The sequence below is a fragment of the Natrix helvetica genome (genome assembly GCF_964273705.1).
Source record: "Natrix helvetica genome assembly, chromosome: 11".
Taxonomy (NCBI): domain Eukaryota; kingdom Metazoa; phylum Chordata; class Lepidosauria; order Squamata; family Natricidae; genus Natrix; species Natrix helvetica.
Genome location: NC_138562.1, coordinates 18,150,481 through 18,164,669, shown reverse-complemented (window position 1 = coordinate 18,164,669; position 14,189 = coordinate 18,150,481). Strand labels below are relative to the sequence as shown.

Sequence of the window (14,189 nt, the reverse complement as noted above, 5' to 3'; positions counted from 1 at the left end):
AGCGAGGCCTATTTTGCATTCACGTCTTCCCCTTTATCCCGCTTCTCCATTGATTATTTTCAGTTGGACTACGCTTTTTTAAAACATTATTTTTAAATATAAAAGACAACATAAAAAATGCTCATCCATTGCATACAGCAGGTCGTTTGGTTGCAAGCTTTTGTGCATCCATATTTTCAATTAGGTACACCAGGGGTGTCCAATTTTGGGAACTTTTAAGACTTGTGGACTTCAACTCCCAGAATTCCCTAGCCAGCCATGCTGGCTGGGGAATTCTGGGAGTTGAAGTCCACACGTCTTAAAGTTCCCAAGTTTGGACACCCCTGAGGTACACAGTCACAAATTTTCCATGTACATCAACAATGAAAGAGTGGGCAACCTTGCCTCGTACCTCTCTTTATTTCAATAGAATCTGTCAGTTCTCCATTTGCCATTATCGTTGCTGCTTGTTGATGATATACCACTTGTATAGCTTGAATAAATTTCTTACCAAAATTCATCTCTTCCAATTGTAAGAACATAAATTGCCAATTCACATTAGCAAAAGCCTTCTGCGCATCAAGAAACATCAAAGCCATTTGTTTTTTCGGGATGGGCCTGGTAATATTCCAAAGTTGGGCTACACTTTCGAACCAACTTCGTTGTATTTATTTTGTATTTATTTTGTACAAGGACAATAAAGACTAGACTAGACCATTAACTTGGTCTTTTCTTCCTTCAGCAGCCCAAGCAGCAATCTGGGCCTTCAAATCAGCGTCATTGCCCCTGCTCATATTTTCCTCAGAGACATTCCCCCCCCCCTTTGTGGTCATTCTGGTATTAATGCTGTTCTTTTTACAATAAGCGCTTGGCCTTATTTGAGGGGAGGTCTTATTGTTTTTGAAGTGCAGAAGCCGGCCAGCGGGGTCACCTCAGGGCTGCTGCTGAGTTGCAATATTTTCAGGGAGGGCTTATTTTAGCGCATGCACTCAAAAGCCCTATTGGGACGGTCTTATTTTCAGGGAAACGGGGTATTTGCAAACGTGTTTAGGTCTTCAAATAGTCACAACCAGTGGATGTCAACAATGAAGCCCGTGGGAAAACCATGGAAAGGGAAAAGGAACGTTTCTTCTCCTGGGTGGTTGTTTCTCCCTCCTGGGTTACGAGCCTCAGGGTGGGGTGGGGGGCTCCTGTCCCCTCCCTCGGGCTATGCAGTGAAACCAGAGCAATTCTGCTGATCCCAGCAAAGTCTGACTTGGGTGGGGGGGCAGCTGAAAGCCCAACCTCTGGAGTAGGGCTCCTTCCCAATATAAAGTCTGCCTTTGGCACAGAACGTTTGGGGAAGGGGGGAGGGATTGCAAAAAATATAATTTCCCGTCATGTCAGTAGAACCGATCCAAAAGTATCAGGTCCTGGATAAAGTCGTCATTAAAAAAAACACATCCCCCCTTCCCCACCAGCCACCCACACATCTAATAGGGCTGGCTGGGTGAGGCTCCCTTCTGCAGAGCTTCCTTTGGCTCAAGGGGTGGGGGGAGGCTGGAATTCCCTGCTCCACCTGCCTGGACTTGCAGCTCCTCCTGGGATTCTGCCCTGGGGCCGAAGTGGGGCTTCCCACACACAAGGCCGGTAAGCCGCCTGCTCAGGGCTTTCTGGGAAGAACTGCAGCGTCTGTAGAGGCAAAACTGTAGAGGAAAGGTTTTCAATAAATATTTTCTTCTTGGGAAAAACCACAAACGCCATTCCATTCCATCGGTCCTCCTGAAGGGCAGCGAATTTGTGTGTGGGAGGGGAAGGGAGGGGAGGCTGTCAAGAATCCAATGTGATTGGCAGCAAGGGCTGTGGGCACATGTGAACAGAACCGCAGGGCTATTCTTGGCGCCTGGGCTAAACTATCCGTCCTCCCAGTAGCCTTGAACCTGCGCAGGCAGGGCCAGAACATGGCCTTGGCTTCCACCACTCGCTTGAACATAGATTCCATGTGTCTCCTGTGGTTTCAAAGCACCCGGAGCCCCGAGGGCTTCATCTCCAGGGCTGTGTGCAAGCGGCAGGCGAGGGGAGGCAATAGAGAGCCCAGGAGACATTTTGCTCTTGGCCCACGAGGGTGAAACAGGCAGGCCGAGGCAGAAGCAATGCAGGGCAGCCCCATCATCCTGATTGCAGAGGCAGCACTTCACCAGGGCAAGAAAGCTGCTCTCTCAGCCCTTCCCTGCCATCCGGAGGAGCAAAACCACGCCACTTGTGAGGAAAGTGACTTTAAGTCTGACTTGACAAACCTCTGGCAGGGGCTTCCCATCCGCTCAGGGAGGCCTTGGCAAGAGGGAGCAGGGCCCTAGGTGATGCCTGGCTGGGAGCTGTGGAGGAAGAAAGCCCACCCCCACCCCCAGGATGCGGCTGCCGGCTAGCCTTTCTGGCCTGGCCATCTCTCCACTAACAAGAAAAATGCTTGCGTAAGGCAGTCTGGAATGCAAGGAGGCCATTATTTGATCCAGATGTTCGGCCACTTCGCTCCCTTCAGGAGGGGTTCTGCTTCCAATCACCAGTGCCGAAGCCCAGCCAGGAAGAGAGAGCAGAGCCTTCCCTGGTTGCCTGGGAGGCTGGAAGAAGGAGACCCCTGCTCCAGCCCCAGTTCAGCAAGGTACACGAAAAAGAAGGGCAGACTCCAAGGCCTGGCAATGGGAGCCTCCCCTCATGTCTGGATCAAGTGGGGTCCCTCTGCAGAAGACAAAGAAGGCTACATTGGGGCCCCCCTTATCTTCTGTGGGAAGCAAAATCAAGCCAGCTGCCTTTGCATTAAGCTATTCCAGCCCAGACACTGGGACATTTCTAGAAGTGCTGACCCATTGCCCCTTCCTCTGGTTAAAGAGATGGCACTCAGTGCCGAGGCAAAAAGGACCCAAGCAGCTGCCTTGGGGGCCACCTGGGGTTGTAGGCGTAGCCATTAGAACACAGGGGCTCCTTGTGGGTCTATTGTTTCGTTTTCTCTTCCTCCTGCTCTGCACACACCAACTTTCCAGCTGTTCCTTATTGCAACATGCAGCTGGGCCATTGCCCTGGGCTTTTTTCTCCAGTCAGCCTTACTGGCTGAAGGGTTTGCGATTCCTTTCTCCAGCCCCCATTTATTTGAAAGACTAGGCACCATCCCTTTGACTCCTAAACTGGTCTGGGGAGGAAAGCTGTTCAGCCTCCATCCCTTTTCATCTTCAGAGAGGCTCCTCCTCTCCCCTCCAAGGCAGCTTTGAGAGAAGCCCCCCCCTCCCACATTCTGTGTGGGAGGACAGAGTAGGGGCAACTGCTCAGGTCTGCTCTGAAGACGACCATGCAGGACTTGGCCAGCTGCCCTCCTGCATCTGAACCACTCCGCAAGATGGTTGAAATGGTAGCTTAGCAAAACTGGGAAAGAGCTTTCTAAGCACTTTGTGGGATGCCAGCTGAGTCAGTCTGACTGTCTGTCTGTCTCTCACACACACACACACTGAGGGCCACATTCAAAATCACTTCCATAGCAACTAAATCCCATTGTCTTATAAAATTGCTCATCTTCTTGTTCTCTGATTTCAAATGTCAATTTACTCATTTCAGCACACTCCATTATCTTTCTAATAACTTCTTCCTGTTTTGGACTTGTTTCATTTTTGCAATTTTTTGCAAATACGATTCTAGCTGCTATTAAAGATTGGTATATCTATGAAGTGAGTATTTAGAATACTTTGTTTAAAAATGAAGGAATAACATTTTTGTTTGAATGTATGATGTACAAGGACAACAATGAACCTAGGCATACTTGATGGATGATTGGCGGGATTATGCATAATCTAAAGTAGTGATGTATAAACATAAACAGTTGGAAAATTCTTTCACACTGTAAAAATAATCAGAATGAGATAAGTGATTACATAAAGGCATATTGTTATTAAATAGACAACCAAGAATGCAAGGGAATTAGGTTCGCTGAAAAGAAAGAAATATTAACTGTAATTGAAGATATGATGTACAATGAAAGTGAGGTACCTAGTTATATTAGATGGAAAATTTGTGACTGTATACGTAATTGAAAATATGGATGCACAAAAGCTTGTAACCAAACGAAATGCTGTATGTAATGGATGGGAATTTTTTATGTTGTCTTATATGCTTAAAAATAATAAATAATTTTTTTTTTAAAAAAACCACACAGATCCACCCTGTCTGCATCCTGGCTGGACAAGGGCGATAGGAAAGATGATAAAACTTCCTCTCCCTCCTAAGTGCAATTTGCCTGGCACTGCTCCCCCAGTGACCCTTTCCTTACTCTCTCTGCCCCAGGCTGCTCAGGCCTTGACTTTTATAGGACCCCCAGTAAAGGCCCTTCGAGGCTTCGCTTGTGGCTTGCTCCGAACCAATCCGATGTCATCCTGACCTGACCCAGGACGTTTTATCATCTCCCGGGGAAGAAAGTCTGGCTCCAGGGCTTCGGAGAAGGATCCTTTTCCTTCTCCAGAAACGAAAATACAATCTGTTTTGCAGCCGAGAGGAATGTGAGGAGGGTGGAGATGCTGTTTTGGAATAGTCCTGTAAATGTTGCTGAAGAGACGGGCTCCCAGGAACTTTCAACATGTTTTGAAACCTTAAGAGTATTTTTGTCTCCTAATCAGGGAGGCTGGTTAAAGACCGAAAACAACAGCGATATTGTTGTGTTTTGAAAAGACAAGATCGAAAAGAAGAGACAGGATATTATCAGATATGGGGGAAATGGCATCGGTGAATGGAGGAAAGAAACAAGGGTCAGTGAAAGAAGCCAATAAATCCCCCCAAAAGTAGAAGTTAAGGAGGGTTACCATGTATATATGCACTCAAGAGAGTTTAAACTTATTAGAGGTAATCACCCAATATATCAGATAGAGAAGTAAAATAAGAGGGTTAAAAAGGGTGAAACTTAAAAGGAAGCATATTAGAAGGGGAAATGACATAAGGAGAATTGGACCGATTTGAAACTGCTATAAGAAGGAACATTAAGTTCCGATGCATTGTGTGAATGTAGCCTGTGTCTAAGTTTTGTTTTTGTGTATTTTGTATGTTTGAAAATTAAAAAAAATATATTTTGAAAGAAAAGAAAAGGCGAGATCGGCAGAGTTCCCCGCCTGGCCCTTCGGACCGCCAAGCAAGGCGGAAAGCCAGCGCTCAACAGCGCCGCCCCGCGCGGAGGCTGCCGCCAGGGCGAACCGCTCTCCTCCTCCTCCTCCTCCTCCCAGTGGGCTCCCGCGCGCGACTCCTGCGGGGGACGCGGGGCGTCGGCGACTTTCCCGGGGCAGCCGCGGCTCCAACGGGCGGAGCGCAGAGGCCGGCTCTGGAAGGAAGAGAGCCACTGCTGGACGACGCCGGTCCCACCCCCACCCCCGTCCCCGCAGCCGGACCGGGCCGTCCTCTGCTGACCGGTGCCGGCTCCGAGACCCCCCGAGCTCCGCGCTGTGACTTTCGGGGCTCCTGGCCCTTTAAGACCCTTCCGCGCCTCTCGGCCAATCCCACTACCCCAATCTTGGGAACTTTAAGACTGGCTGGGGAATTCTGGGAGTTGAAGTCCACAAGTCTTAAAGTTCCCAAGTTTGGACACCCCTGCATTAACCCCGTACCTTGAGACCCCGCCCCTTTAGGGGAAGAGCTAGACCGCTCCCCCTTTCCCATTGGCTGCTAAGCTCCGTTTTTAAAGAAAACCCTTAGGCCCCTCCCTTAGCAACTGCATTCTCCCCGGCTCCGGGATTGGCTGCCGCGGGGCCAATGATGTCCGCTCTTTACAAATGTAGCAATTTTCAAATCCGCGTTTTGTGCAGCGAAGAGGAGGAAAGAGGAAGAGGAGGAAGAGGCGGCGGAGGCGAGTTTCCGCAGCGGCTTCAGCTCCCGGTGAGTTTTGCTGGGGAGATCGGGGGTAGGGTAGGGGGTCGCCTTCACCGGCGCGAGCCCTTCACCTTCGCCTCCCTGAGCCCCCGCCACGCGGCTGGGCCTCGGGTGCTCAGGCCGGGCCCCGGAGGTCCTCCCTGAACCCGCCGAGAGGAGGCGCCCGGACCGTCGCCTGCCCCTTCCGCGGGGCTTCCAGCTCCCGCTGAAGTCGGCCGTGTGGGAGAAGGGAGGGCGAAATTCCTGGTCAGAGCTGCAGCGCTTCCCGTCCCAGCCCGTTTCTCTCCCCTTCTGCAGCCCTGCGACGGGAGGCCCTCCGCTGGAAGGATGCCCCCTGCGCGCAGCTCCAAGGGCTTGGCTGGCAAGCAGGCCCGATCCGGCCGAGGAGCAGGGGTGGAAAATGTGCAAGCGGACAAGGTGAGCCAGAGGCCACCCCTGCGTGGGCGTGTTGGGTCAAATCCCACCCCTGCAAAAGAAACTTGGGGCTTTCCGTGGAGAGGAAACCTGCCTTTGGCCTCAGGTGGTGTTTTTCTCTGAAGAGGGCTGGGCGCTTGCCAAATGCCCGAGTCTGCCCCCAGGAGAGCCAGGCACAGCACTGAATGGCCTCCCGGTTCTGCTTTGATTCTAGGAGGAGATTTCTCAGGCCAAGAGATCCCCCTCGTCACCCCAGGGGGCACCCAGGAAGCGATCGGCCTTTGGCGATATCACCAACGTAAGAAGCATGGGTCCTTGTGCATTATCCGTGTTGCCTTTGATGGCTCAGCAGCTCTGGGACGGGAACCTCCAAGCAAGCACCCGCTGGGTCTGGGGTGGTGCTGAGCCTCTCGTCTGGGTCTCCCCTTTACAGGCTCACAAGGCCCAGGGCTTTGTAGGGAAGAAGGAGCCGGAGAAGACGATCCCCAAAAAGGCCTCCAAGGGATCCACCGCACTGAACGTGGCCAAGAACAATGAGACCAACCTGAAGAAGTGAGGGCTGCCCCTTCTGCCCATCTGACTTTCCGGGGGTGGGCCAATGTTCCCCTTGGCAGCCTCCGATCTCTGATGGCTTCAAGGTGCATTTGTAAAAGGATGGCAACTTCAGTGCCCTCCTTAAACCAAAGCCATGCTGGCACAGCTGCCATTCTGTTCTCGCCAGCCTGGACGCAACCCCAAAGCTCTCCCCTGGCACTTTGGCAGAGCTCAATTGGCTGTGCCAGCAAGTCTCCGGTGTGTTGTCAATTGAAGGCTAACAACGTGGGAAGGCTGGGGATTCTCCAGTTCTTGCCAGTCTGGACGTTGCCTCCAGCCTGCCTCAATTTCTAACCCCAGCCGCCTCTTCCAGGTCCCTGGAGAAAGCACCCTCCGAGGACAGTCCGGCTAAGCTGAGCCATACGGTCAACAGTGGCCTCAGAGAGGAACAGGTCGACCCACTGGTAGTGGTGGTAGCACCAGCAGAGCTGGTAGGGAAGCAGTGCATTCGTGGGTCCCTCTGGCAGGGCCTGCCTCTAGGGCACAGGGCTCCCCTGCGGGCAGGTAGTCTTGGTACCTTGGGCTGTCATCCCTGGGTGGCCTGGGGACTACGTTGGCAGCCCGAGAGTCGCTCTTTGCTTTGTGGCTGACCCTGCAAATGGGGGAGAGGGGCTTGTGGAGGGCAAGGTATTAGGGGCTGCACACCAAGGGCTCCCCTCCATTGTAGGGCCAAGGCGGCTCCTGCCCCCCACCCCAGGCAGGGCAACGTTTAAAGACGTCTCTCTTGTCCAGGTGGCTCCAGCTGAGGACATTGACAAGGGGCAGCTGGACGACCCCTATGCCAATGCCGAGTATGCCAAGGACATCTTCGAGTACATGCAGGAGCGAGAGGTGCTTGCCGGTGGCCAGGGGAGGGCTGCCCTTCCTCTGCTGGGCCTGGCTGGAGAAGAGGGCGGAGCAGGGGGTGCTGACGGGGAAGCCCACTGCGGCCAGTTCGAGCGGAGGGGCTTCTGGTGCTGCTTCCTGGGGGTTTCCCTTCCCCTCCCTCAGCAACACCGTCCTTTTTCAGAAGAGCTTCCTGCTCCCGGACTACATGAAGAGTCAGCCGGACATCACCATGGACATGCGGGCCATCCTGGTGGATTGGATGGTGGAGGTGCAGGTGAGAGTGGGTCAGGGCCTGCAGGAGAAGGGCCTGGGTGGCTGTGGGCAAAGGGAGCCTTGCACGAGGCCGTTGTGTGGTGGTGCCTAGTGGGAGGGGTGCCGAGTGCACAGCCGCCTCCCTCTTGACGCGAGACCCTTCCAGCCTTCCTGAGCTGCTTCCGCGGAGATTGAAGGTCTCCTGCGTTGCCCTGAAAGGGGGTCCTGGGAGGGAGGAGACGTTTGGCCGTCCAAGTCGCTTCCCCTGTCAGCCCCGCTTTGCCCCTGGCAGGAGAACTTTGAGCTCACCCACGAGACCCTCTACTTGGCGGTCAAACTGATGGACCACTACCTGGTCCAGATGACGGCCATGAGGGACAAGCTGCAGCTGATCGGTTCCACCGCCATCCTCATTGCCTCCAAGTTTGAGGTGAGCCCCTGGAGCAGTGGGTCAGGAGAGGCATTGGGGATCTTGGGAGGGTTTGCTTGGGGAGTCGGCTCCAATCACCCCATACTCCCCCCCAAAAAAACCTTTGGGCACGCGCTTCTGCTCTACCACATCCTGGAGATTTTACTTTGGGCCTTCCGTTGTTTGCTGCAAGAGTCTCTTTTCAGTGGCTCTGAAAATGGGGGAGGGAATTCTCAGAAGGTGCAGATAGAGAAGGTGGGGGGGGGGCAGGTTTAATGGGGTTCTCTTCATGCTTTCTGGACATTCGGTGGGTCCTAACCACAAGAGCTTTTGGAAGCACCACTTAGAGCAGTGTTTCTCAACCTTGGCAACTTTAAGACCTGTGGACTTCAACTCCCAGAATTCCCCAGCCAGCTATGCTTTCTCTCCGCAGGAACGCTGTCCGCCCTGCTTGGATGACTTCCTGTACATCTGCGACGATGCTTACCAGCGGGAGGAGCTGCTAGCCATGGAGAGGGGCATCCTGCAGACCCTCCACTTCGACATCAATATCCCCATCGCCTACCGCTTCCTCCGGCGGTTTGCCAAGGTCAGTGAGTGGGGGATGATGGGCGGGGGGGGGGGGGCAAAGCGGGTGAGAGATCTGCTTGTGAGCGTCAGAAGCTGTCCTTTGCTAAGAGCCCCATCCCTGCTGGTCAGAGAGAAATGGGGCAGAGGGGTAGCGGGTGCTTCTTGGCGAGGGGGTTTGTGTGTCCATGCCCTTCACACGTGGCTGTTCCTCCCAGTGTGCCAGGGCTACAATGGAGACGCTGACCCTAGCCCGTTTCATCTGCGAGCTGACCCTGCAGGACTACGCCTTTGTGCAGGAGGGGGCTTCTCGCCTGGCTGCCAGCTGCCTCCTGTTGGCGCTCAAGATGAAGAACCTCGGTGGATGGGTGAGGATCCCCCCCTTCCTCCCTCCTGCTGGGAGCCGTGGGCATCATGTCATCAAAGGGAAAACGTGTGCAGGGAGAAGGAAACCATGCCCAGCCGAAGGGAAGGGAGCCGCTTTTCCCTTTGTGCTGGCAGAGATGGGCAGGGGGTTCCTGGGGGCAGGAAGCAGAAAGAAACCAGGATCAGGGCCACAACTGGGCAGGTGAGAAAGGGGAGCAGTGTCTGGGGCCGGTTTTCCCTCCTGCTCGCTGCCAAGGTCACCTGTCAGTTCCACACCTGTGTGTGAAGCAGCCCTTTTGCACAGGCTACACATCGAGCAAGTGCAACCACTGCCAACATCCCCCCCCCCAGTGCAACTCTTCCCTTATGTCTTGGCAGAACCCAACACTGCAGTACTACAGTGGCTACCAAGTGCCAGACCTTCTCCCTCTGGTCAGGAGGCTCAACTTCCTGCTGACCTGCGGCCAGGACGAGCGGCTGAAGGCCGTGCGCAATAAATACTCCCACCGGTGAGTGCTTCCTCTGGCCCAGTGGGTCCTCTCTCCTCTGGGGCGGGAGCGGAGAGATCCTGTCCCCCCCACTGCCCCCGGTGCAGAAGGGCTGGATTTGGGGGGAGTCCGCCTGCCCATGTCCGCTGACTCCCCTCTGGCCTCGTCTTGCAGGGTCTTCTTTGAGGTGGCCAAGACGGAGCCGGTGAGCATGCAGGAGCTGGAGAATGTTCTGCAGAGCTAGCCTCCGTGGCTGCGGGTCAGCCTAGGCCCAGGGGCTTGCCCTGCCCGGAAACTGGAGCCAACCTACGCTGTAAATAGATGTTCAGTCTATGAAGCCTGTAAATAATTGTTTTTTTAATGATGAAAGGGGGGGAAAAAATGAAAACTGTTTTTTGTTTGGGGGAGGGGGGATTGTGGGAAAAAATAACAAGCTTTCAATAAAAGAATGAGCGCAAACATCTGCCTTCCATATGCACCTCAAGAGCCCCACCCACCCGCCCCGCCCACCTTTGCTGGGCCAGGCCTGCAGGTCACTGGCCTGGCTCAGCTGGAGGATCTCGCCCTGAGGGTGGGGGGGAACTCCAGCCGCAAAGCAACTGCCCGGGGTGGGGTGGGGGAAATGGCCTGTGTGTGCAAAACGTTTGGTGGGCCAAACGAGCCACTGTACCAGTACGGTGGCTGCTACTCCTGGTACGACCGTACTGCCCAGAATCCACCACTGACACACGCAAGCAAGCACACCCAGGGAACGTAGAAGAGAAGACAGAACTTTATCACAAGATCAAATCCATGTTGAGATTTATTTTGCAGCTGTGATGTCTGAAATCTGGAACCACAGTCCAGGGTCTTTCCCCCCCAGTTTTTAAGAACAGTATTTCACACTCATTTTTCCCACTTCCGTCTTATGTACTGGAAGTGGCTCCCATCTCTCTCTCCCCACCATCAGGCTTTAGAAAAGAGCAGCCGAAATGCAGAGGGCAGATAAACGGACGTCTGAAAGTGCCCCCTCCCTCTTTGGCTAGGCTGCGGTGAGTAACGTCCAAGGGACACAGGATCCCAACCCTGCTGCCTTCCTTGGACGTTCCTCCTCACCGTGCCTGTCAGCCAAAGGGACCGGCTGCCCCACACCAAGAACCGAGCTGGTTGGCTCCTTTGCAGCCGAAAGGGAGATGCCAACGACTCTTTGCACTTAAAATCTTACTTTTTACTTAAAAAACAGTAAAATCTCTGTTGCGCATGGAGACACAATGGCAACCAGCTGCCCGCCCAGCTGTGCACACACACACAACATGGAGAAGACCTGGCCCCACTGTCTGCCCGTCCACTTGGTGTGGCAGAAATCATCTGTCCCCTACAGCTGCCCTCCCAGGCCAACAACGGCCGTGCCAACCCTTGGCTGGGAAGGCCAAGGTGGGCTGGCTGCAGTTTCAGCCAAGATAGTTACATGCCCCCTAGTGCCAGTGGGGTCCTTCAGTGGGGCCAAGGCGGCCTCCCCTGCAGCTCTAAGAAGCTGATCAAACACCATTGGGGGGGGGGGGTTGGGCTCTGCCCTTGGGCACTCAGCTGGCACCCCAGAGCGGCCCGTGGTGGCCGAGGAGCTCCCAGAAGGCTCCAGGCTCTACATCCAGATTCCAAAGTGCATTTGCGCAATACAGGTGAGAAATAAATTAAGGTATATATTACTCTTTAAATAAGTATCTTCTTTCCAAGGTATGTACATCTTTATCACACTTTCCAGCAGACTGGAATCACGGGGGCAAAGATGCAGAAAAGGGGCAGGAGATGGGGAGAGGGGCGCAAGGGCAGGCCAGCTGGCCTCACAGGGCCCAGTCTGCCTGGTGGGTGGGTGGGAGGGGTGGCACCGAATGCAGCCTTCCAATGGCTCCCTGCTTTCCCTTCTCCACAGCAACCTTAGGGGTAGGGTCCGAGAAGGAACCTTCTGCCTTACTCTTGAGAGTGTTTAGACTCCAGCTCACGAAAGGAAACTGGATCTAGAATTCCCACTCTGCTGAGCTGCCTCCTAGGTGCCACCAGGGAGCTCCAGGGACCGGTGAGAAAAAGTGTCATTCAAAAGAACTGCCCAAGGCTCTGCAAGAATGGAGGGCAGTGATCAGTGGGGCCAATGGCAGGAGCGTGGGGGAAAGGGCCAGCCGAGCAGGGGGTCAGCAACAAAGGCAGAGGGGGCTCTTGCTCAGGGGCGCCATTGCTCCCGTGGAACAGCGGAATCGCTTGGCTGACCATTGCCAATAAAGAGGACTTCCCTTGCCCAACTCTAAAAGGGGCACCTCAAGAAGAAGGTGTGAGAGGCACCCCAGGCAATTGCCATTAGCCTCCCCAGCCCTGCCTGGCACAAAACCGAGTGTGGTGCATCCACTGGTGTGAGGGGATGCAAGAGAATCGCTGAGGCCCCCACCCCCCGCCCCGGGAATGGTGGCATGCGTGGAAAGAAGCACAATTCAAGCACAGGAAGGTGACCACAACAGCTGCCCCACGGAGGGGCCGGGAGACAGGGAGGCCGGGAAGAGCCATCATCTTTGGCAAATGTGGAAATGTAAACTCCAGGGCTCCTTCCAAGAAGACCTCGGCCGTTGCGGGGCCAGGCCTGGCTACCCCAGTGGACACAGTAAAGATGGATGACGGCCACCAAACCATCTCCCTCGGAGGCGCTCCCCTACTGCTGCCCGGCTGGCTCCTTAATTCCCTGGAGGATCCTCTTGACGTGGCCCACTTTTGATATCCCAAGTTCCTGCAAAGGGGGGGGGGGAGAGAGAGAAGAGAACTGTTCAGGGGAGCAGTGTGCTCCCCTCTCCACCCAGTGGTCCCTTCTCCCAGCACTTCAATGTTCCCTTCGCACCAGCAGATGCTCCACGCAAAGCAGCGGTTTGTTCTGCAGCCATCCTCATGCTTCCACAGGGCCCCTCTCCAGAGAAATCCCCCCCTCCCATTATAGGAATGGGGTATAAGAAGCCTGCCCCCTCTCCCACCCAAGGGGCTGAACTGTAGCCCCTCTTTGTGCCTTTGTGGAGAGGCAGGCAGAGAGAGGTCGAGCGGGATTGGGGGTGGGGAGCTTGGCCGTGCGCCAAGGAGTAGCAGGGGTGAAATTCAGCAGGTTCCGGTAGCGGAAATGTTGAGTAGTTCGGAGAACCGGCAAATCCCACTTCTGGCTGGCCCCGCCTCCATCTATTTTCTGCCAGCTGATCAGGAGGGAATGGGGATTTTGCAGTATCCTTCCCCTGCCACACGCACCAAGCCACGCCCACAGAACGAGTAGTAAAAAAAATTGAATTTCGCCACTGAGCAGCGATACCCGCTCTCCCTCCTGCCCTCCCTCTCCCTGTTCCCCCCCCCCCCCTTGCAGGCAGGACTGCACAGGATACCTTCAGGTCTCTCCTCTCCAACAGCATCAGCTCAGAGCCCTGGATGTCGTGGCGCATAAAAAGCTCTTTGTACTCCCCTAAATCCAGCGCCTCCAGCCAGGCGGCCACCTCCTCTGGGCCCCAACTGTCCACTGGCCAAAAGGAAAAGTACAGGATGGTTGGTTGGGGAAGGGAGAGGGGGAGGGAGGGAGGGAGGTATGAGTGTGTGAAGGCAGAGGCAGGCAGATAGCAACATAGGTGGAAGGAAGCTCAGGTAGAAAGGAGAAACAGCAGGAAGCTGGGTGGGGGTGGGGGGAGCAGTGTGACAAAAGGACAGCCAGGTGGGCCTCCGTTCACCCAGCATGCTGAGCTCTCTAGCCAGGCTGCCTTGAACCTGTGTGTGGTGCAGGCTCAGCCCCCGGGATTCGTTCATAGGTCAAAGACACCTGCAGTATCTACGCCTACCCTGGGCAGGCAGTCCAGCCCTTCTGATCTTGGGCACCTGTGCCCCCTCCAGAAGGGCTTTCCCTTGCCCTGGAGAAACAGCATCCAGGCCACCAACTGCTTCCCATCCACCCCACCGGCAATGGGGATGCTGCACTGTTGTGTTGGGGGGGGGGCTAGCTGGCCCATCCCTGGGGCTCCTTTATCCAGATGCTGAGATGCCCCTCCTGCCCTTTTGGGGACTGGGAGGGTCGCCCGATTACCTGGGGTGACCCCGCCAGATCTCTGCTTTTGGAGCTTCTCCTTCTTGGGCTTTGCAAGATTAATCCTTAGCTTCAGGCTGCCCTTGTTGCTGCTCCCAGGAGCCTCCTGGACCATCACCTGCCAGGAGGAGAAAGTGCTGCTAGCATAACCGGAAAGCCCCCCTGTTCGCTGCCTCCCTTGCCAGGGCTTTGCCGGGGCATGGCAGCCGTCAGAAGGGAGGCAGTGGCAATGACAGATGTGACTCAGCTGCCTTCCTTCCCTGCTGGCTGGCTTGGACACCCAGCATCTCTGCCGCCCAGCCTTCCCACCGTGAAGCCTGCAACAGGCTGGGCAACAGCCAGCCCGGGGGCTCCG

The 14,189-nt window shown here is 54.9% G+C and overlaps 2 protein-coding genes across 6 annotated transcripts in view; one reads left to right on the top strand and one right to left on the bottom strand.

The window, feature by feature from the left end:
* The first annotated feature begins 5,667 nt into the window (after positions 1–5,667).
* CCNB3 (cyclin B3) lies at positions 5,668–11,388 on the top strand. Its single transcript, XM_081964245.1, has 12 exons — positions 5,668–5,856; positions 6,148–6,267; positions 6,479–6,562; positions 6,698–6,816; positions 7,172–7,289; positions 7,591–7,689; positions 7,868–7,960; positions 8,231–8,368; positions 8,781–8,936; positions 9,133–9,282; positions 9,659–9,789; positions 9,943–11,388. Exons 1-12 carry the CDS (start codon positions 5,734–5,736, stop codon positions 10,010–10,012), a joined length of 1,401 nt encoding a protein of 466 aa, XP_081820371.1. The 5' UTR covers positions 5,668–5,733; the 3' UTR covers positions 10,013–11,388.
* Positions 10,838–14,189, bottom strand: part of DGKK (diacylglycerol kinase kappa) — a 26,765-nt gene continuing 23,413 nt past the window's right edge. For all 5 annotated transcript variants that reach the window (XM_081964207.1, XM_081964208.1, XM_081964206.1 and 2 more), the window contains exons 28-30: positions 13,835–13,952; positions 13,149–13,279; positions 10,838–12,517 (exon numbers count right to left, since the gene is read on the bottom strand). In XM_081964207.1, the coding sequence (XP_081820333.1) occupies positions 12,443–12,517; positions 13,149–13,279; positions 13,835–13,952 (324 nt within the window). In that variant the 3' untranslated portion in view covers positions 10,838–12,442. The remainder of the gene's footprint in view (positions 12,518–13,148; positions 13,280–13,834; positions 13,953–14,189) is intronic.

Coding starts and splice junctions, on each gene's coding strand:
- CCNB3 (XM_081964245.1), top strand. CDS start 5,734: ATGATGTCCGCTCTTTACAAATGTAGCAATTTTCAAATCCGCGTTTTG. Junction 6,268..6,478: donor AAAATGTGCAAGCGGACAAG/GTGAGCCAGAGG, acceptor CTTTGATTCTAG/GAGGAGATTTCTCAGGCCAA. Junction 9,283..9,658: donor TGAAGAACCTCGGTGGATGG/GTGAGGATCCCC, acceptor ATGTCTTGGCAG/AACCCAACACTGCAGTACTA.